The sequence below is a fragment of the Haliotis asinina genome, chromosome 11, assembly GCF_037392515.1.
Source record: "Haliotis asinina isolate JCU_RB_2024 chromosome 11, JCU_Hal_asi_v2, whole genome shotgun sequence".
Lineage (NCBI taxonomy): Eukaryota > Metazoa > Mollusca > Gastropoda > Lepetellida > Haliotidae > Haliotis > Haliotis asinina.
In genome coordinates this window covers 33,279,527-33,302,962 of record NC_090290.1, presented here as the reverse complement: position 1 = coordinate 33,302,962, position 23,436 = coordinate 33,279,527, and the positions used below count along the sequence as shown (strand labels likewise).

The 23,436-nt window shown below is 38.6% G+C and overlaps 1 protein-coding gene across 1 annotated transcript; it reads left to right on the top strand.

Moving 5' to 3' along the window:
* The first annotated feature begins 2,617 nt into the window (after window positions 1–2,617).
* On the top strand, window positions 2,618–23,378 carry LOC137255605 (cilia- and flagella-associated protein 69-like). The gene is made up of 21 exons (XM_067793044.1): window positions 2,618–2,935; window positions 7,169–7,231; window positions 8,763–8,828; window positions 9,308–9,494; window positions 9,780–9,878; window positions 12,931–13,004; window positions 13,714–13,792; window positions 14,599–14,776; window positions 15,310–15,485; window positions 16,419–16,540; window positions 17,136–17,355; window positions 18,015–18,179; window positions 18,753–18,871; window positions 19,787–19,905; window positions 20,657–20,931; window positions 21,307–21,719; window positions 22,212–22,298; window positions 22,456–22,520; window positions 22,662–22,704; window positions 22,915–23,051; window positions 23,176–23,378. Exons 1-20 carry the CDS (start codon window positions 2,813–2,815, stop codon window positions 23,038–23,040), a joined length of 2,799 nt encoding a protein of 932 aa, XP_067649145.1. The 5' UTR covers window positions 2,618–2,812; the 3' UTR covers window positions 23,041–23,051; window positions 23,176–23,378.
* The last annotated feature ends 58 nt before the right edge of the window (window positions 23,379–23,436 follow it).

Here is a 23,436-nt window from a genome sequence, read left to right as displayed (position 1 = left end):
ACATTTTTGTTTACTGTTTTGTTGTTGAAAACATTCTTTCAGGTCATCTCGCATACATTTAAAAACAGGATCACGATCAAAGTATTTTAATGTAGGAAGCAGTAATTGGAACAGATTAATGGGTAAGTCATCTTGAATGTCATCATTTATATGGCATGGTATCGGAAGCATGATTGTAAAGAACGTCTAGTAGATCAACCTCTGATTGGTTCGTGAACTTGTGCAATCTTAACTTAACCTTCAGATGAGGTTGCAGAACAGGGCAGTGGCAATGTCTTCTCGAATTGTTCTTGCGCACATCATAGTTGCTTCATCATGTCCATCACCGTCATTTCTATCCGTATCAGCATCATCTCTGTCTTCATTCCATTCCTGATCATGGTCTTCATTCTGCATTTCACATATGTTGTGCAAAACAACACAGGCTGCAACCATGGTGCATGCAAAGTCGACCTTCACATCTAGGCGTGTTTGCATACATCTCCATCGTCCCTTAATGAGTTCTCAATGGTCATCCTTGCACGCGAATGTTTGCTATTGAGGAGTCAACTGACCATGGTTGGTTTCATTAACCAACTGTTCAGTGGATATGCAGGGTCAGCCACTAGCATAACTGGCATTGCTGCTTCTTTAGTTGGTAGCACAATTCCCTCATTCCATTTGGGAAAGAGTTGCTTATGTTCACCTTTGTGATATATTTCAGTTTCCAAACACGCGTGCGTCATGCACTCTGCCTGGCCAGCCAATGTTAATGTCTCGAAACATATATCTGTGATCACATACAGCTTGTAAAATTAACGTGTAGAATTATTTTCCATTCAAGTAATCGCCGTGTGCTTCCTCTGGTGCAATAATTGGAATATGACAACCGTCAATGGCACCACCGCAGTTTCGAAAGCCCAAGACGTCTTGATATCCTTGAATAACTTCTTTGACGTCATTTCCTTTTGGAAACTTTACGTATTTGTGCGACTTCTCTCCGAAGCAGATGTGTACTACTGTGACGGAACATTTGACAAGTGCCCTGGTGTGTTCACCCAGCTTTACACCATTCATGCATTTGTGCAAAATAAGATGTGCCCTTTGGTGTATGGTCTGCTCCCAGATAAAACGCAGTCGACATATGAACGTTTCTTTGAAAATGTGAAGAATGTAGCGGCCTCTAAGAACATTGTATTGGATCCAGTGAGTGTGTTCACTGATTTTGAGTCAGCTGCTCAAAACGCCATCAAGATGACTTTTCAAAATGCTATATTAAAGGGTTGCTACTTTCACTTTAGCCAGAGTGTTTGGAGAAGAGTTCAGAAGCCGGACAACCCGGACATAGGTCGTCTTGTAAGACGAGCGATTGCTTTGCCCCTAGTACCAGTGGACTGTGTGAGTGATGTGTGGTGGCTTGGCCCTGGAAGATGCACTTCCTGGGGTGGAACAGTTTACAGACTATATGACATCGTACTGGGTGGAGGGTGACCATGGCAGGACCATGTGGAACCACTTCGCCACCGAAGGCCCCCGCACTACTAATCATGTTGAGGGCTGGCACAGGAAGCTTTCCTGTTTCGAAAACCATCCCAATATCTTCAAGATTATTGAATTCTTGAAAAAAGAACAATCTTACGTAGAGGCATCATGTATGCAATTAAGAGGAGGTGCCAAACCTCCTCGCAAGAAAGTTAAATATGTCAAGTTAACAAACAGATTATGTAACATCAAACAGCAATTCTTGGCTGGCCATATGGATGTATATGCATATTGGGATGCAGTATCCCATTTAACAGGCTATTGAGGATTGTCATAGATATTGAATGTATTGTTAATTTTGATATTGTATGTATTGTTGAAATATAAAAAAAATGTAGAAAGACTTACTTTTTTACTACTACATTCTAGGGGGGATCTTATTTCACAGGGAACAAAATTTCAGGGACATCTATTGTCTTGAGGATTATTCCGCTTCAGTGACTTGTCCTCCTAGAACAATAGGTGGTGGATAAACGAGAAGACCCCGTATAAACGTACACGTTATTTGTCATCATTCACTTGATAAGGTATAATTAGTGGTAACGCCACTTAGATTAGCTGACAAAGGTCCCCATTTGGCATTTCTTGTGTCTGGATCGATCAAAAGATTAACCGATAACACGCTGATTGATTAATTATATATCACTCTTTTTTGTGGATATTGATGGATACATTCATCTAACAAGGTAATAGCCTGACATTGCTCCTATAACTTTAATTTGTTCTAATTTTAATATTTTCGTTTTGTTTTTTAATACGTTGTCGTAGTTTTCAACAGAATCGTTGTTTTTGTCGTGAATTGTAATGATAGGCAAAACTATAAAATGGTTAGATATTTCATTCCTGTTTAAATGCCACCTAAGCAATATATTTGCCTTTTGGTACATACAAGATCACCCCATGTTTATTGATTAACAATCCTGACGACGCTTTGGTTTGGTTTGGTTTTGTTTTTTTTAATTACACTTCATTTCATGAGACATCCTGAGTTGCGAACATTGCAACCGGATTCCCAGTCCTCCACAACAACGAACGTGAACCAGTCTATCGGTGACGAGCATTACCGAAACTCTCCGGAATGAGCCGAATGTAGTTTTCCCATAATACCTGTCTGTTCCTTGACGACGGTATATGCAATATGGAGTCGTAAGGCAGTGCGAGTTGGTGACGCTGACACTGCTCAGATATCAAGCGAATGTGGCTCATTTCCAGTCTTGTCAGCATACTGTCAAATAATTAAGTTCACAAAGTAGGTCGCGATACTGTCGGACGTGAAGTCTGGCGCGGAATAATGGCCGCAATGCAAACACAAACGCAACCTATCGCCACCGGATTGACAGGGATTTCGCCAGAAAAGACAAGGATACCAATTGTTGCACATATCATCACAGACGATGACATCGGCATGCTTCAGGTGAGGTTTTTCAGCTAATGACGGAAAGAGTTCCGCCCGTAACCCCCATCTTTTTACATAGAATATTTCCACCTTCCCCGGTGTAATATTCCAACACTGAAATAAGTTCATTGATTGATTTTCGGAATGTGTATTTAAAGGGGCACTGATGCGGAGCAATTTCCGTGGACTGGTGTAAACTTTTGTTATTGTTTTTCTCCCGTGAGTACCCGGATGATATCCCAGAATTCGTGACTGGTTAGTGACCTCTGCTGCGCAGTCCGTAAGCGCAATTGATAGTTTAATTATAGACAGATAACTGAGGTGAAGTCATTTGTACTTCATTACAAATGTATTAGGAAAACAAATGAAACACTTTGAAGGTTAATCATCTGCCAGTGATAGAGATGGTAAAAAACTATTAGGACGGAAAAATAACGAAGCCAATGTACGTCTCTATATTTTGTGCCATAACCCTAATTAGTTTATTGTCATATTTGTATAATTCTGAAAATTAATGAAAGAACACACGATTTGCTTATACTCATAGTAAATTTCTAACATAACAGTAACATTTATACATTGTATAGATTGCCAATGTGGATTCTATTTCACACACATACGAGATCTAGTGTGTGTTTTCTGTCATACAGATTCTGCTGAATACTACAACAAATAAATTAAAACAAAATACAAATAATGAATGTAAAACAGACTAATTTGATAGCGACAATGCCAGGCTACTACCTTGTTCAGGAATGTATCCATCAATATCCACGTAAAAGAAATCGTATTCCATTCATCTGCAGCTGGTAAATAATCCTGCTCTGTGTCGCGTGTCATACAACTGTCTCATTTGCGAAAAAGTAACACATCGTTTCACGTCTTTCGTTGGTGAAAACTAGATAAACCTCTCATTGGTCTCCCAAGATAGCACACCTGGCAACTAACTGTATGATGTCCACTATTCTAAGTAATTTAGTTAACCAATATTGAGCAATCAATCAATCAACGCAAGGGTGGTTAATTCTTTGAAGGGAGGATGTTGTTTTTGCACTCACACTTTACGACAGGGTGTAGTCATCTACACACACACTGCCTTTTGACAAATCCGCTAGAAGATAAAAGAAATTAATCAATCAGTGTGTTATCGGTTAATCCTTTGATCGATGTTTGTTTTTGTAACTCAGCTGATAAACCCTCTTGCATCACTTACTTGCACATATTACATAACATACAATACATTTGCCATCACAGACCTTAATTTATAATGTTGAGTATTTACTCCAGACAGGAGAAATGCCAAATGGGAACCTTTGTTGAGTAACTGAAGTGGTGTTGCTACTAATTATACCTGTTATAAATTCATGAATTGACCATCAAGAGAATGATGACAAACAACACGTGTAGGTTTACACCATCAAACGCGAGTTACAGCAAGGAAGATGTAATCTCTGTGTCGCATGCAGCCTGAAAACATTTATGGGCCGAAACTGTTTTGAGGATACCAACGGAATTTCGTTACATCAGGAATGCACACAGGCATTTGCTGTGTACTTGGGTAAATAGGTGAAATGAAGGGGTTTTTTTAACGTAAGACAATTTTCAGATTTCTCTACCAAAGGCAAAGTCATCGTTTTTTTGTTTACGAATTCAAATAAATCAACTGTGTGTTTTATTATCATAAATAATAAACCATTGTAGCTACCACAGCTACCAAAATTTACGTATGCTATTTGCTATCACAGCTCAAACAACACTCAAAACTACCTAAACATAAAGCTTTGCAATCTTCCGTACTGAAACAAATGGCTGCTATGTGCCTGTAGACATCATATTTTCACATAACATGATTAAATATCGAGGTTAAAAACACAGACATAGGATCAAATTGGATCAGTAAGTATACCATCCAAGCATCCGAAAAGAACTACACTGCTGGGATATATGGTTACGATCAGACAAGGAATATCATGGATATTTTAAACAATTGGCATGTGATGGGCCTCCGGCCTCCTGACTGTTTAGGTGAAGAAATTCTGCTAATATGGACAGGAGCCCAGTTCCTTTGTCCGTCACGGTCGAAGGAGTGGGCGCTGACCAATTTGCGGTCTGCTTTCGTAATTAGACCGTTGGCGTGAAGCATTATTCGCTCCGCATCAGTGCCCCTTTAAGGTGAGGTATGTTTGTCAGTTTGTAAATTTGGCTTTTGATTGACGGGCGGAACTATTACCCTAATGACATTTGTTTACTCTTACATTTTTTTCTTAAATGCGTGATCCCAATTCAATTTAATGTGTTTAATTTTATCCGTGTAGTCGACAATAGCGTGTGTATTTAGATATGTATCACTACAATGAAAGATACGGACTGTATGAGTGTATTTTGTGTGACCATTTGAGTGTTTCATTTACAGTAGATTGATTTGGAATGAAACAGTTAATGACTTGTGAACTTGAACTTTTAAATTTAAAGGTCAAGGGAACAGTGTCAGCTGTACAATTGGGCACTCTGTCTAAACTGGATTATTTCTTAAGTCCCAGTGAGTGCTGGTTTAGACAGCTTTCACTGTTTTCGACACTTACATGTACCATATGTACATTTCTGACCTACACAAGAAAGCAATGTGCAGTCGAACCCCGTTTACTCGGACCCCACATATCCGGAAACCCTGCCTTCCGGACGGTTTTTATGTGAAACAAAACTTACGTTCATTAATTGTACTCACTTTACTGGACCCCACACTTCCGGATCTGGATAGTGAATTTTCAACCCATTCCCACAGATTTCCATTGAAAAATGATCCAGTTATCCGGACAGAGAGATCTGTGCAATGTGCATATGTATGTGTCATGTCAATACCGTTTACTGCACGACTTTGAGATTTCATTCTTAATCTATCGGAAGACATTTGGTGTGAATTGATTAATTAGCCATCAAAACACTAGTGATGAGTGTCACTCATTAGGATTTAGCACAAGTGAGAACATCTCATCAGTAACGAAAACACATGTTAAGTAGGATAAAGATAAACTACAGTGTAATTGTACTGTATATAACACTTATAAATCGACCCCTGCTATCTGTCGCGATGCAAATTAAAAGTAACTTCCCATATGATCTAAGTCATGTGATCCCGTCCAGAAGTTTACTTTCTGCCGACAGCATAAGTTCGACACAATGTCATGTTTTTAGGGCATTTAAAATAAAAAAAAGAATATGGAATTGGCAAAATAGAAACTTTTTTGTCATCAATTTATGCTTTTCATCTAACTTACCATCTGAAGCTCCACACGCTACATGATTACATCCAAGACAACCTGACAAATGGTAACTGCATTCCGCCTTCCATGTATTATTGGTACACTTATTGGTTATGATTATTCACTGTTGTTACTATTGACTGTTGATTTGTTGATATACGTATATGAAAATCGTTTGCTTTCACTTACTTTTCACGTTTTGCTTCTTTGATCAAGTTAACCAAATGTCTCGCTATCCGGACGATTTTCGATTGAAACCAAAACGTCCGGATAAACAGGGTTCGACTGTATTCAATTATTATTCATTGTACTCTTAAATATTCATTCATTTTACATTTCAAACATTAATTTATTTTAGGTATACAGTATTCATCGTTTCTGATATTCATTCAGTTTACATTTGAAATACTCGTGTTACATTCCCAACTTTCATTTATAAGTTTAAGTATTATAGAGTGTGAATGAACAATGAGTGAAAGGTCTCACACAGTGTAACAGCAACATTATGAACAAATGTAAATTGAGTTACCTCAGATGACTGTGGTTGCGTGTATTCAACCAATTAAGTTTTTAGAAGTCAGTTGATGTAAGATGATGTTTACAGATAATTTTTCAACAGCAAGAGTACATACTCCTTATTTTTTTTTGCAATTAAGGAGTACATGAAAAACATGAGTTTTCATGAGTATCAGATATTCATTAAAGCAATGTCAATACAGAGCTGGGCAAGTGTTAGGATGATGAAGATCATTGCGCTTCTAAATTATCAGTCTACAGAAGTACATATTTCGACACATGTACTATCAAGGGTTCATTTTGTCAAGCATAATGTAGAACCAGGTGGCTTATGAAAAGGTTTATTGAAAAGTGTGCAAGAATATGAGCTTAATGTTTCAGTTAATGGAGGTAGGAAATTGGACCAGCTTATAATTGCATTAGAATTCAAGTTGGTCTTTTTGATATTTTAAGTAATATGCATGCATAATTCCAGGGTTCTAAACTGCAGCCTGTCAACCTTAACAGAGTCATCAAGCTGCTAACAGATCCACACTCGGTAAGTGCATCTATGTATTTCTTGACAGTCATTATTGGGATGACAGTTAGTAGTAATGATGTCTGACATCAGAACATCAGTAGTAGCTGTTGACCAATACACTAAACATTAACTGTAATATATGAAGTTTTTCTATACAAGTGAGTCCTTTGGTCTTCCTTCTGCTTAGTATAATGGCGCTATACCTGAAACAGTTCAAGATGGAGTAAACTGTAACTTGCTTATGCTGTATGAGAAGTTTAAGTGTTATTAGTAGTGATGTTCTAGCAATCTGTGCTTACCCAACCTTTTAAATTTTTAGTTTAGTAGCATGAACTTTTCATTTCTGAGTTCTTATCAGTTTATTTTGCTGTTCACATAATGGTAAGTATGAGCTGAGCCGAATACATCAAAACAAAGTTTACTGGACTCAAGTTCTGGGTCTGGATTTTCAAAGCTCTCTAGTGCTAAAATAGTCTTAAGTATGAAACATTAACTTACACCTTTCTAAGCATTAAGAGAGGTTTGAAAATCTAGGCCCAGGGGCTCCTTTCATGAAGCAACCTCTATTAAAGTTTATCTTATTTCCCATTCTTTAACATTGTACTAAGGTTACATTAGTGACTTACGATCACCTTAGTGCTTTGTGAAAGGAGGCCCAAGGCTATTGGCTTAAGTTGCAGGCTGTTCAAATTTGTATTATGGCAAGATGATCAGTCAGAGATGAAGCATGTGCATGAGACTATCATGTCTTGTACATGAGACGGTGCCCTCCGTGGTACTAAATGAAGCACTTCAGCTTGATTCAATCACCATGGAACCACTTTAAATTGGGTGTGAACACACTACAGGGTAATTAAAGCTTCCTGTGAGACTAGAGCTATGCGTGATGGTTACGTGAGAGTTGTGAATAATAAGGGTTCTTGATCTCAAACTTTCATCATTTGTTCTGAAAAGATTACCATAGATAAGCCTTGTATTCTGCAAGTTATAAGGTTGATTATTTATTTCTGAGTGATAGTTCAATCACTCGATCGATCTTTTGTCTGACAAAATATTCAAAATCATCCAAGGTTGATGTATACTGGGACTCTATTTTTGTGGCACATGAAAATTTTCATATGCAAATTGTGTAACAAAATTCATTTTAACTGAAAAAAGTGATTTATTACATTGGAGTGCATTTAAGAAGTATTAAAGTATTCATCTTTGCAGTAAGTTTTGGAACATTTTGAAACTAGTAATAGTTTGACCCCTACCACCATTGCATCTTGCATAAATCAAAACTTACTTCATCAAGGGTAATCCTCCAACAACTATAAAGTCATCTGTATATTTTTCTGAAGTGACATATTGTGTAACTTCATCCAATATCCAGCACAGCACACTTTTTAGAAAGCGGAAAAAAGTTACTGATATTGTGTATCCAAATGATTAGAAGTCTCAGATGTTTTGGTTGAAACTTGACAATATCACTGATCTCACTTCCTAATGTCTCAACATTGATAAGTGTTTTTATTTTTCTGTACTATCCTTGCTGTTACTCTTTCAGGTTATGCTTTATGATCGTCATGTTCATGCCCTTCAGAAGATGATTCGTCACTACCAGAAAGGTTTTGTATCCTTTGTACAGGTCCTGCTTACACTTCATTATGAGCACCCTCCATTGTACGGCTCAGTCATGTTTTGGTAAACTGTAATACTTTTAAATAGCCAAGTTAACTATTTGAGCTCTTGGATATATGTTGACAGTTTATCAGGCATAGTATCTATCATATTATCACATTGAAACAATGATTACTCGGTCCTCAATTAATGCTCCCTTATTAGGCATGTGCAGAGCCAACAGGACTGGCGAGCAGACGATACAGGGGACCACACCAGATGAACATGTAGTTGTATGCCATACTGATTTACGGAAATCAGTGGTAAATCCCCAATATGAAGATTGTGAGCTCCTGTATTCTATGACACGGTCCTAATAACATCATACATTGTGATCCACACATAAGCTTTTGTTAAAGAGGACAGGGGACATTTCCATGTGGAAAATATCATCCACAAACTGAAACAGTTATAATCCTTAATGACATTCAGTTAATGAAGGAGCTAGTTCAGGTTTTCAAGATTCTCAATGTGTGTGCCGATCGTGTTGACAAGCAGCCTCTATATGAACAGCCAATTATTGACATACTCAAGATCTGTTCCCTTCCATACCTGAAGGAAAAGTCATCTGATGAACTGGTCTATGAACAGATAGTGGTTGAATCTGTCTCTCAGCTTGGTGAGAACTTTCTTCCATTCTTGTCAAATTACAATTTTTATTTGTAGATGTTTGAAAATTATTACAGCTGGACAGCAGCTCGCACTTGACGACTCAGTTCACACTCCCCAGAATGTGGATTAATGTAGATGATTGTGTTTCTGTGAATTCAGTATGAATTTATAATGGCATAGATAACAATTCTTCCATGCTGTCTACCTGTTAACAATTATACCATCATTTCCAAAGGACTGAAAGATGTGTACCTGTTTGGTGCAAGTCTATACGACTGTTCCTATTGTACAGGTTACTTGATGAGAGTGCCAAGCACTCAGGTGAGGCAGCAGATCTGTGTCACACTGGCCAGCTTCTACTCCAAGTCCTCCAAACACCAGGAAGTACAGAGTATGTATTTGGGAGAAGCATTCAGTGTGCTCAGTAATATAGACTTAAGCTGTGTCATGCCGAGTAAATCTCTATTTTTTCAACAAGGCATTCTTATGATGGCTTTCTTCTTATGAATTTGCAAGGATATTAAAGGTCACATACTGGTATACTCTAATAGGGTACAAATGCAAAATCACTTGCTGACATCGTTATAAATGAAACCCCGCCATTAAAACTTCTCATTTCGATCTTTAATTACCTTAAATCGACCTTTTTGTCAACAGTGCACAATTCTCAGCTGCAAACGAAATTTCAACCAGTCAGAGCGGCGTGTCTCCGTGACATAATAGTGGGTATAGAAATGAGGGTCTGTGCAGTATTCATCTACATTTCAGGGGTTAAACTATTTCGTTTACAGGTTTGTACAAACCTGAAATTGCGAAAGCTGTTGAGAAAAATGAAAGCTATATGTTCTCACAATCTACTATCATTTAGTTTTGTCTCCTGCTTTGCCTAGTTTTTGAGTTACAACCCTTGTTTTCATAGACGATTCTATCAAAATCACTTGATGTCGCTAGGTTGTAATCCGTGTTAGGTGGTATAAACCTACACGTTATTTGTCATTATACACTTGATGCTCAGTTAATGAATTTATAACAGATATAATTAGTGGTAACGCCACTTAGATTACCGGACAAAGGCCCCCATTTGGCATTTCTTTTGTCTGGATCGATCAAAGGATTAACCGACAACACGCTGATTGATTAATTAGTTTTATGGGGATTTAAATGGGGGATTTGTCAAAAGGTAGTGTTTATGTATGTACATTTACCAATCTATACTGAATACACTCTGTCGTGTCTGTGTCTATGTAAAACAACACCCTTCTTTCAAAGGATTAACTGCCAATACATTGATTGATTGCTCATTATTGGCTAACTAAATAACTTTTTAAAAAGAATGATTCACATTATACAATTAGTTGCCAGGTGTGCTATCTCGGGTAACCAATGAAACTATACAGCAGTGTGAAAAACCTGAAACGATACATCTCGTTTTCGTATATTAGACTGTTAAAAGACACATTACTTGGGAAATCTGCAGATGAATTATATATCACTCGTTTTTGTGGATATTGATGGATACATTCCTCGAAGAAGGTAATAGCCTGACGATGCTCCTATAACTTTAATTTTAATATTTGCATTTTAGTTTTTAATAAGTTGTCGTAGCTTTCAACAGAATCATTGTTTTCGTCGTTAAGTGTAATGATGCAGACGACATACACTAGGGTGTGCGTGCGAATTATGATTCATATAGGAAAACTATGAAATGTCTACATATTACATTCCTGTTATACATTCGCAGATCGCTTCTTTTTATTAAGTTTCAAAATGCATACAAGTATGATTATAAAGTCATTAGGATTATGAGACCAAGCATAAAGAAGTATAGTGACAAGTGTCTACATACTGGTGAGTGAACGTTGCAAACCAAGTAAATATAGCAAGTGAAGAAATTTATCGCACAGTATTTTCACTTAGACCTCGCTTAGGTTATGTTACAGGTTGTGTCATGCAAACTCCTTTTGGTAATCATTCAGATACATATTTATGTAGTTTTGATTTTCTAAGTTGATGAGAACAAACCATACATAATCTCATTAATTCAAATGGATTTAAGTTTGTTTTCACCGATTTACAGAATCAAAATTACTTTCTACTGGTAGTAAAATATGTGTTTTATTGATGGACTGTAGGATTTTACATGACATTGCTTATAACATAACAATTTCACTCTTGGAATCGGTCAATATAAGAGAGTCAATATAATATTACTTACGATAATATTGTCACTTCAACCACAACCTCGTTTCCGAGGAAGAAAGCGTTATATCCATGCAAAATCCTTTTGGTCAGCAATGTGTAGTAATCAGTCTTGATTTTATAAACTCGATGAAACTTGAACTCCATTTTCTATCAGGGAGGTGTGGTAGGGTGCGATCCATCCAATTTAGTATATACCACAGGCTTCCACAAAGTTCCCTTCACACTCACTAACAACCAATTTAAGCACAAACTACGGAGTCTGGTGGAAATCTGTGCATAGTGACGCCATCACCTGACCCAAAGGAACAATTGACGGCACCACAACAATTCGGCATGTATTTGTTGACGTCGAGAAATCAGCAATATGATGAGCTTCCTACACATTTTCTATACATTTAACGGGCAATCGTTCCTTACGTAACCTGTCTGCGGTTTTGTTTGCGGGTAAGAGAGAAGCAGACGGCTTTTTAGCAACTTTTAAGCGCTTGGTATTAATTAACCACAACTGTTTTTGAAAAACAAATGGTGTTTCGTTTATGACTAACCAAAAGTCCTTCATATGCAGTGATAAAAAGAGTACCGAAAAATTGAGTTAGTGGTCCTTTAACACATGATAAACTCTGGATTACACTATGTCAGTGAAGTACAAATTCAAGTACTTTTGTACTGTGTTGAGTTCCGTGACTTGAACCCACACATCCAAACTGGAACCCACACCTGCAGAGTCAAGTACCTAAACACCAGCACAAATGGCATTGTATATTCATGCTTTTATTTTTTTCATGACTGTAAAGTGGGCACATTTTTATTGTTCAGACATTTTTGGATTATCCAGATAGATATATCCCAATCAGTCCAGCTTGTAGCTATCTAATGTTGATCAGTAGGACAGAACAAATCTTCATGGGTAAAATCTGACAGGCTGCGTTGATAGACATTATATTACTGGTCACAGACAGTACTCTTCCACTCATATTTTTACACATTTCAGGTATTAGAAGAAGGTCTATCTCACTCAAGCTTCTGATGCTACAAAGTTGACTAAATATAGGAATATTTTCAATATTAATGTTCTTTCTTTGTGACATTTGAAGACTCTGTCTCATACACTCGCGTGCTCTCTCTCACACACACACACACACACACACACACACATCAAGCATTTGATGCAGTTTTTCTAATATAAAAAGCACAGCAATATATTTTCTGATATTTTAGATGCTGATGAATCTGCATTTCAGAGCACAAGGCCTCAACAGTGGACTATAACCAGCGCATGGTAGAGAACAGTGACATCTCTGAGACCCTGATCAAGGTAAGGAAGAAGACTATCTCTCTTATCATCAATGCAGTACTTTCTGTTGTGTGCTTCTTATGATGATAGAATCAGCCTGAGAATGTAAAATTTGTACAGTGTGTTAAATTATTATTCTCCCTTATTATTTTATAATATCTCCATTATTTTTCCCAGCTAATAACTCTTGTGGAACTTCAAACCAACGTAATGTTAGAAATATTTTGATTTCAACCACGACTTATTGCAAAATATTTTGTCAAGAGGCAGGGAAAGTGTATACAATCTGTAAAAGGTCTAAAAAATTTATGCAAGGTCTGCCAAGAATGTGTAAAACAGGGATTTACAGGATCCAGGTTCCTTTGTCCTATATGCACAATACATAAAACCACAGACGCAGCAAAATAGATTATTTTGTCCACTTTGATGCAGAAAAAGTCCAAATGCTATTTTATGAAATGTTGCTCAAGTAACAATATGTGGTCACTGAGTCTGCTACTAGACAGGGTATGATATCATTTGTGATCATCATGATACACAATACAATAACTGAATTGCAATAATATTATATTATAAGATTAATAATAATATTCTAGTGTCTGGGACCCCCATTTTAAAGGCAAGGACCCCTGAAAATTATGTCCCAGTAACCCTCAAATACAGAACTCAAGGTAAAGCCGTAGTAAAGTATCTGCCTTTGGTGTAATTCTTTATCTGATCTATTGTGCAGTCTCTGGCGCTCCTGGAGACTGACCTTGCTGTCAGACATGAGGTGCTGGAAGTCCTGCAGCGCTTCTCCAAAAACTCAGGTCAGTTGCAATCGTCAGCTGCGGCATCAAAACCACTAGTCTCTTTGACAACCACGTATTTTACCTTCCACCTGAACCTAAAATACTGTTTTTGATATGTTTTCTGGATTAATTTTGGGTTCAGGAGAAAATGAACCAAACAATTTTTACAATAAAGGTAAGTTCAAGAAATCCAGATCTCTAGTATGCATGCATGATGTTTACTCATACACATAACAAAAACTGAAAGGACATTATAACTTCTTCACTGCTCCCTCGGGGCCTATGGTTTGATGTACTCTCAATGTTTGTTTATCAGGGAACATAACATGAAGGGTGCATCAACCCATGGGTCCCGAGAGACCAGTGAACAGTGAATTTATCTTACCAAACACCTCAATGTCATTTTTTAATTATTTGAAACACTAGTACAAATTTTTTTTAGCCATCGCTAAATTTTGCAGATGACCAGAAAAACAGATTTAGAGTTATCTCCCTTCGATGAATTTGCATTTGGTAACACTGGTAATTTCTGGACATTGTATGTGATTCATTGTTATTGGAGATAAAGAATTACAACCACAAAGTACTATATGATTTTGGCATTCCCAGTGTGATACTTAGAAAATGTTACTCACTTGTAAGTGGGGTACATTAAGATAATAGAAGAGCACTTAGTTAATCAGAAAAGAACGTTTGTGTGAGGTAAGATAAAAATAATTATGGTGATGTTTTACATTTACCAGGGAACTGGGCACACTTATTTTCAGAAAGGCACAGGTAAATTATCTGTCAGGGGCCTAATGGCTCAATTGATTTTGTTGTAGCCAAGAACTGTGACCAGATGCTGAGAGCAGATGGTGCCCGACGGGTGTGTTCTCGACTCATGGATGCAGATCCATCTGGACAGACTCTGTTCCGATCTGTAGACATCTTGTGGAATCTACTGGAGCATGGAGACAATGCCATGATAGCTGAACAGCTCAACAACCTGGCCTGTATCAGGTGAGAATAATGTCTTATCAAATTACAGTTACTGGTTGGTTTAAGTGAATCTAGACTGATATCATGTCTTTATCTGGTCCGTTTTGGATTAGTTATAGCCTTCCTTCATGTTGTAGGGATACATTAAGCATGTTAACAACATACAAAACAAACAGAACTCCAAACTTATTATGTAAATACCTGTATAGACATGTTATACAGTATATCTTGTGTGATGGCCTGGAAAGTTTTACAAGATTGATCTGTGCAGCCTATCATACAAAACAAGATTAAAACTATGTGTGATATTGCTGGAATATTGCAGACTGTGGCATAGAACTACAAATAAACAACATAATAGATTGAATATGGAGATCAGCAGTTACATTCCATGTTTTGTCACCTGCACACTTATGGCCACCTTGCTGACACAAACGATCTTTCACAATGTAGTAAGACAGCAACAGTAAACCATGACTCACTCCTCTGTCTGATAGTGAGGCTTCATCTTCTTTGTATCAAATCTGTATCATCTCTGACCATAATGTCTACAGCCAGCTTCAGGATGCCTTCATCTTTGAGCTGACCCAGGGATACAGTCACTATGACCGCCAGCTCCGCAATGACCTCCTTATCATCACAATGTTGGTTGCCTCACATTGTCCAGAGGCACCATTTGTAGAGACAGGCTTCAGCAAACAGCTCACTTTGTTTGCCACCTTCCAGGAAGGTAGGTCTGATAACAACCTCCAATCATACGTGATATATCACAAACCAACATATAAAACTCTCTGAATCAGTAAAATGATTCATTAAGAGTTTTGATAATTTGCAAAATTGTTCAAAAACTGAGACGTTATAATGCTCTCCGGGTCTGTACATAATTTATATCAAGTGGGCTGATAATGATTTTCTTGGAAAAAAACATGTATAAAGTGAATGACACAGTGTTCCTCTGACAAATCTGGCAGATTCTCCAGTGGTCAGATAGAAATCACCAACCGGCCAACCCCAGTGTCTGACTGAATATTTCACAATGTCTTTGTGTGAAGTTTTTATTTGTGGCATGTGACACTTGTTTGCTGTTTATAAATCTCATTTTTCTTATCATATAATGTTAAAAATTTCAATGTCAGTTGTAAGAAATGTTAAATCTAAAATGTTTGTTTAACTTAATTCTGTGGGTCCTGTGAATTTTCAGTGGGTCAGACAGACATCTGAAACTTACAGGACCCAATGTCCTGTTACTTTGAAACACCATCGTGAACACTGAATGACATACTCTCTCATGTACAAATAGCTGATCCATCTACTGGTGCACATGCTCAAGATTGATGGCACCCCCCTTCCTGTCCAGAACAAAATGGGGCATGCACGCACGCACGCACACATCCACCACACACCACACCACGCCAACACCAAGCCACACCACCCCTTCTAAAATTACTATAACCATAGGTTCTGAATGGGTCCTTATATTTCTGAAGAATTATCATCAGTTCTGAAGAATTAAGGAAATATCACGTTTGTAATTTGTCTTTCGCTTTAGATTTTTACCCAGATATAGACTTCTGACCTAGTCTAGATACATCACTCCAATGGTTTTAATTTTTTCTAGCAATGGTTATGATAATGCAGTTTCAGTCAGTCCTTTTCTTTACAGTCAAGTCTCACAATGCACTGGTGAAGCACCTAAAGTTCTCCACGAACCATGAAGATTTTGAAATGAAGAAAGCCTTGTTTAATGTTCTTGTGATGCTGAGTCGTGATGGAGCAGTCATTCCTGTGAGTACACCACTAGACCCACATGATTATTGATGCAGAATTGGAGTGTACTCAAAAGCAGCTTAAATCTTGTGCTACAACATGCATGTCTCAGTAATATCATACAATGACTCATATGTAACTTGGATGAGAGTCCAAACTCTTTTCTGCATGAAATATGTAGGAATGTCCTTGAAGATTTTCTAAACACTAAACACTAAACACTAAACACCAATGCTAAATTTCAAAACTCGTTCTAAAGCATCATAGCATCCATGTTTTGGGGGTCGGGGGGGGGAGCCTAATGGTTAAAGCGTTCGCTCATCACATTGAAGGCCAAATGTGTGAAGCCTATTCCAGATGTTCCAGTTGTGATATTGCTACATTACATTGATGAAAGTGGTGTAAAGATATACTCACTTCCTCTGTTTATGTGTCATATCTACTGCTGAAACTAGACCAATAGTTTATTGTGCCTTACCATTAATATACATGATGGTGTTAATTACAAAAAACACAATATGTATGTTTTATTTCATCTGTGTGTTATCAATATCATCAGTCTTTGGTTTGAGGTATAAAATGTTTGATAAATGATTTGCATCTTGTTTGACAGATCTTATCTGAGGGCCATCTTCTACTGGCATTGTTCTCTTTTGTGCGAGCCAATGACAAGGTGAGCGGCCCCCGTGAGTGGACCCCAGCTCAGTTTGAGGAGCTGCAGCTGCTGGCTATGGGTTGTCTGTGTACGCTGTGTCCGCTGATGCTGGAAGACTACATGACCTGTCAAGGCAGTACCAGACTCCTCCTGCTACTAGAATGGTGTGTGGGACCAGGTAAATAACTTCAGGCAAACAGTACTTCTGGTTACCTTCCATAGCACGGAACAAATAAATATTTCCTGCTGAAACTTTCTACTATTCCACATGATAAAACATAAATGCATCATGATATGCTATGAGTCTTCTACATGAAACATGTTTAATTATATTTCTTAAGATAAAATGTTTTGGGACATCATGGGTTTTCAGAATGGAGTGTTTAGTCTGAGATGAGGTGGGTTGCATCTCAGGCAATGTAAACACTTGGATGATGGTTTGTGTGGAAGATGAAATTGTCTCTGATAAGTTAGTGACATGTTTTGTAATCGTTCATTGAGAAAGCAATGGATGTTCTTAAGTGTCAAAAATCAAATTGAGAACATTGGTAGCATTAGGTAGAATGTGTACAGTGGAGTTAATGGAATTTGATCGTAAGGTTTCATAGTAACATACCAAGACTGTCTATTCCTTGGGGGGGGGCGGGGGGGTGTAGTGTAGTGGTTAAGGCGTTTGCTCGTCACGCCGAAGACCCGGGTTCGATTCCCCACATGGGTACAATGTGTGAAGCCCATTTTCTGGTGTCCCCCACCGTGATATTGCTGGAATATTACTAAAAGCGGCATAAAACTTCGCTCGCTCACTCACTCACTCACTCACTCTTTACTACCTTCTAGAGGACTTTTCTGGTCATGGCAACAGTTTCCACGGCAGTGGTGGTCGCGGCAACAAGAGGGCTCAGCTGCGCCAATGTCTGCGCCTGATGAGGAGTGTAGTGTCCACAGAGAATGAGATGGTCCTGCAGGACATGGCTGACCAGGGGGCAGTAAACCAGCTCATAGGTAAACCAGGGATACTCAGTATACTGTTCACATCTGCTCACAGATATCAGCAAACTGGCTGGTATATTTGGCTTACTGAAACAGTGTGTAGAGTGAACCTATTCAGAGCTGCCAGCTTGCAAATGGATGCCTGTCCAACAAATATAATTAACTTAATGTTGCACAATGTGTTTTTTTCATTACATGTATATAATAAGTGATATTGGTGCATAAATGGAACTGCAACTCTGTCGACAGTAACTTCTCATGGCCACTCTTTCACAAACAGCTACTAAGGGAGATAACCCTAAATGATCACATCACCACATTTGATGCATATGGTTCAAATAATAAGGACCAAGTCTGTCGCCAATCCTGAATGTCTCATAGCATCAAAGAATATGATTATTCAGCCCTACTGTATATACTATATATGGCAGGCAGCGTTTTACCTGGGAATGTGAATGTGTAATTGGTTTGGTTAAATTGTATATCGTGATAGATAGAAGTGTGATTCATATTGTGTAAGTTTTCTTGATTCCAGAACTCACCTATACATTAAGATGAATACCATTATGTGTATGATTGCTTCAGGTATCCTCAATGCTGCATTTGGCCCAGGAAAGGGTCAGGATGATATGATTGGTATTGAGATGCAGTCTGACATTTTGTTCATTCTGTCTACATTGTGTGATGGGGACATGCACAGAAAGGTAAATACTCACCTGAACAAATGTTGGACCAAAACCAAGTCTGTGTATGTAGCAAGGCAATTTCTTTCTTATAAGCCAGATATGTTGCAAAGCTCTACATGTAAATAGTATTAAGGGTTTGCCCAACCTTTTGCAACAATCATGTGTAAGCTCGACTTTTTCTAATACAGTCATCCCTCGCCATAACGCGGGTCTTGGGGTCCACGGATGACCCCCCCGCGTTATTAGACGAATGGGGTAAGTGGAAGTTGTATGGGTATGGAATGAGGTAATGTTCTCACGGTGTTTCCGTTGTTTCTGTCAACAGTTTTAATAAATAAAATTGGGATTGAATTTAATCAAATAAAATGTGGTTTCTGACACCATACATCCTGGGATGACTGTATCTTACCGCACCAAAGCGTGGTGTGTTGCATCACAGCAAACATTGTAAGTGCTCGTCGTAACTCGACTGATAGCGTGTCTTGTCTTTCATAAGTTACTGCTACGATGTTGGTACGATTATTATTTAGAAACCCCGGCATGTTTTAAGCATGTGAAACACAAGGGATATGTACGATAAACACTGTCAGTTGCCATCTGCACTGAATTTCATTAGTTTACGTAACAGCGCAGGAGCGGATTTGTTGATGAGCTATTTTCGATTTCGTGAAGGGGTGTGATCGCAGCACAGCCTTTTCATGGGAGCCATGGATTACCCCGCGGTTTAACCGAATCCGCGGTATCGCAAAGCGCGGGATGACTGTAATGGTAGCTACCATCTGGCATCGGAAAAATTTTAATACTTCATGTATTCAATGTTTTGTGTGATATAGCTGTGTGTGTGCATGTCTGTAGATAACGATCACTGGGAGAAGGTATATTCCGTGTCTGTATTTCCTTTGTCCTTAATTTTGTTATTTTGTTTGTGTGCAGGAGTTGTTTGGCAACCAAGGTGTGGACATTGTTGTTGAGTACCTCAAGACCAATACCAAGCTGCTCAACAGTGGACTGGGACATCACAGACTTCTCCTGGCAGCTGTAGACTGCGCCTGGTGAGTCAGCGCTACATGGCAACCAACACTCATAGACCAGGGGTGGCAATTTTCCACGAATCTGCTGAAATCCGCAGATTTAAGTTTATGTCAATGATCTGGACCTTGTTGGGGGCCTGCAGCCCCAAGACTCCCAGCTGATTTTCAGCTGAAATCACTTTCACCTGTTGCCATCTCATTGGACACTGGACTCTACTACTTTGATTCATGTGGTGTCCCCTGCTGTGATATTGCTGGAATATTGCTAAAAGAGGGGTTAATACTATACTCTTTCACTATAACCATGTATTGTTAATCACATTCACAAACCTGATTAGATATTGACCTTTTTAAACAATACAGTATTTAGAGATCCACAGAGTTGGTGGTCCCTTTTGTATATCTGTTAGGAATATGCTTATTTGACAAAGGAAATCAATGCTACTTTTTTCAGATTGTATAAATTAGTGAAAGACAACAAAACTTTACATAGGCATATTCCTGTTTTTATGATTAATCAGTCAGCAAACTGGATTGTTACATCAACAGGTTGGGTGGAGTAGCCTAGCAGTTAAAGTGTTCCCTCTTCACACCAAGCACCTGGGTCTGATTCCCCGCTTGGTTACATTATGTAAAGCCCAGTTTTGGTGTCCCTTCAGGTGATTATACTGTAATATTGGTAAAAGCCACTTAAACCAAAATCAGTTACTATTTCATCAATGGAAAGACCAAACTAGATAGTACTCAGAGTCAAATTGTGTTTCTGTTGCAGGTGTGCTGTAGTGGGCTGCTACTCCACGGAAGACTACTTTCTGGAGAGAGAGGGTGTGTTCCTGCTAGTGGACCTTCTTGAGGTCTGCCCAAAGAATATGCACAACCTGATCCTGGGCTGCCTGCTGGATCTATGTGAGAACCCCAAGACAGTGAATCATGTGCTCACCTGGCGTGGCAAGAACAATTCCACAGCAGCTCACCTCCTGTGTGAAATATGGAGGGTAGAGGAGATGGAAATCGGGGCATGCAGAGACACTCATGGAGCCATCACAGGTGCTCTACACATTTTGTAGCTTGGCCAATAGTCTTTGAGGTCTGAGTGATCATTCTTTGTAGGTTGATGCCTTTCCATTAACGGAATCTATTATTTTTAGTGTATGTGAGGACATAATGCAAATTAGGCTCATGTGATCTGACTGTGTAAGGTGCAAGATTTGTTCTCAGCCATAGTTTGACATATGTGTAAATCCAGATTTTGCACGGATTTTTTTCATAATTGTATAGTGATATACCTGTGCTCATGGGTTTTACACCCTTTATCTGCAACTTAAAGGCATTCAGCATACCTAAATTGTTTATAGCTCAGTGCCATTGCCATTGCCATATTTGACAATTATACTGTGACAGTACATGGTGGCATATCTGCAGATATCAAGCGACCTCTGATGGGAAAAATGCAAGCAGAGCTTGGAGTCATTCCCCTACCAGCCAAGTGTCCCAGCCAGTCTATTGTTGATGTGTACGAGAACATGCGAGCCAAGATCTATTCTGTGTTCTGTAAGATTGGCTTCACAGACCTGCCAGGACTCTGTGTGGAGGACCATGTGACTCTCACTATCATTGAGAAATATCTCGACTTCAAGCAGGGTGAGGTATGGACTGAGATCATCTCGGAGCTTGAGACAGAGAGGATGCGTCCTGTTACTCCTGACATGGAGGCCATTGAGGCTATATCTCGAGCTGTGGAAGAGCGAGCTGCAATTGTGGCTAGCACCCAGGTTGAGCTGCTTGAGGCCCAGAAAAACCAGGATATGCTGGATGAGCAGGAGTTTTATGCTGAGGTGAGTGAATATCAGATAGTGTTGAGGAGGTGAGGGAATAATAGCAGGTGGTGTTGGAGAAGTGAGAGAATAATAGCAGGTGGTGTTGGAGAAGTGAGAGAATAATAGCAGGTGGTGTTGGAGAAGTGAGAGAATAATAGCAGGTGTTGTAGGAGAGGTGAGGGAATAGTAGCAGGTGTTGTTAGAGAAGTGAGAGAATAATAGCAGGTGTTGTAGGAGAGGTGAGGGAATAATAGCAGGTGGTGTTGGAGAAGTGAGAGAATAATAGCAGGTGTTGTAGGAGAGGTGAGGGAATAGTAGCAGGTGTTGTTAGAGAGGTGAGGGAGTAGTAGCAGGTGTTGTTAGAGGGGTGAGGGTATAACAGCAGATGTTGTTGAAAAGGTGAGGGAATAGTAGCAAACCATTAGTGTATGATTGTACTGATGCACCTTCCACTCCATGAATAATTCTGATTTGATAAAAATGGTTCAATAATGACTGTGATATGTTTAGATTCGAGAGAATCACCGCCAAAAGGAGAAGGCTTTGAGTGACTTCTCAGACTATGTGGCCCGCACATCCAATTACAGCCTCCTGAAGGTAAGCAGATCTATAAACATATTTCACAAAGAATCAAAAGGGCATCATAGATTACAATTCAGTTTGCATGCCATTCAGTGCCATAGCTTGCATTTTGAAGGAATATTATTGTGATCGGTCATTCCTACTTTTAATTATATTGTTTGTATGTTTCCAGGCAGCCAAGGAGAGGCAGGAGATATCCATTGATGCTTCAAGGGTACAGGGTGGCTACAAGAATGCGTGAGTATAGAAAATAACTTATTGGACTATGGCTTTTGGCATAAGCTGTTCCATTATGTGTTAAGAGATTTCAGTATTATGGCAGATCCATTGTTGATATATATTTATTGGTGGTATAACTTTCATTGTACTTTTTTTCAGGGAAACATTCCACAATACAGACCTGCAAAATCTTCAAACTACAGTGAGTACATAGTTGTCTCCCTTTACCCAGTGCTAGGGGTCATGGTTGTTGAAGCAATGTAAACTTGAAGATTTTAGTTATTTATTGCATCAGATACGACTTTGCACACATTCCTAGAACTGCATTTTTCATTTGTGTTGAGAACAGTATCTTTGCACCTTTTATGTTTGCATGCTATCACAATTGTTCAGCATTATCGTTTGTTACCAGACATTCAGTGGCCGACACATCGTAGTGGAGAGCACCCCTGTCAATCTGGCCGAGGCCTCTCTGACAGCATACGACCCCAACAACCTTCCAAACAAGATTCTCATACAGAAACATCTCACTGTATGATTTCACTGCAGGTAATGTTGTCCAGAAAAATTCAATGAGATCAAAAATTTGATTTATATTTCTGCTGTTAGGGTCATTGATATTTGGCAAAGTTATACATTCTACAAAGAAATACATTCTAATATTTTATTACAGATCAGAAGGAACTGTGAGAAAGTGAAGAAGAGGAGGTGAAATATCTGTGATATGACAGTCTTGTCAGCAGTTTTGTAAATATGTGGATAATAGCTGTAGGAACACTGCAGTGTCTTCTGTGAAACGATACCCTTACAAAAAAAAAAAATGGGGTATATTGTTGTTTCATTACATACTGTTTATCAATTGTAAAAAAACAAAAACATGATGAAACTATTTGTTGAAACTGAAAGAATCCTTGTATGTATTATGATGTCAGTG

Coding starts and splice junctions, on each gene's coding strand:
- LOC137255605 (XM_067793044.1), top strand. CDS start 2,813: ATGGCCGCAATGCAAACACAAACGCAACCTATCGCCACCGGATTGACA. Junction 8,829..9,307: donor GTCACTACCAGAAAGGTTTT/GTATCCTTTGTA, acceptor AATGACATTCAG/TTAATGAAGGAGCTAGTTCA. Junction 17,356..18,014: donor AGAATGGTGTGTGGGACCAG/GTAAATAACTTC, acceptor ACTACCTTCTAG/AGGACTTTTCTGGTCATGGC.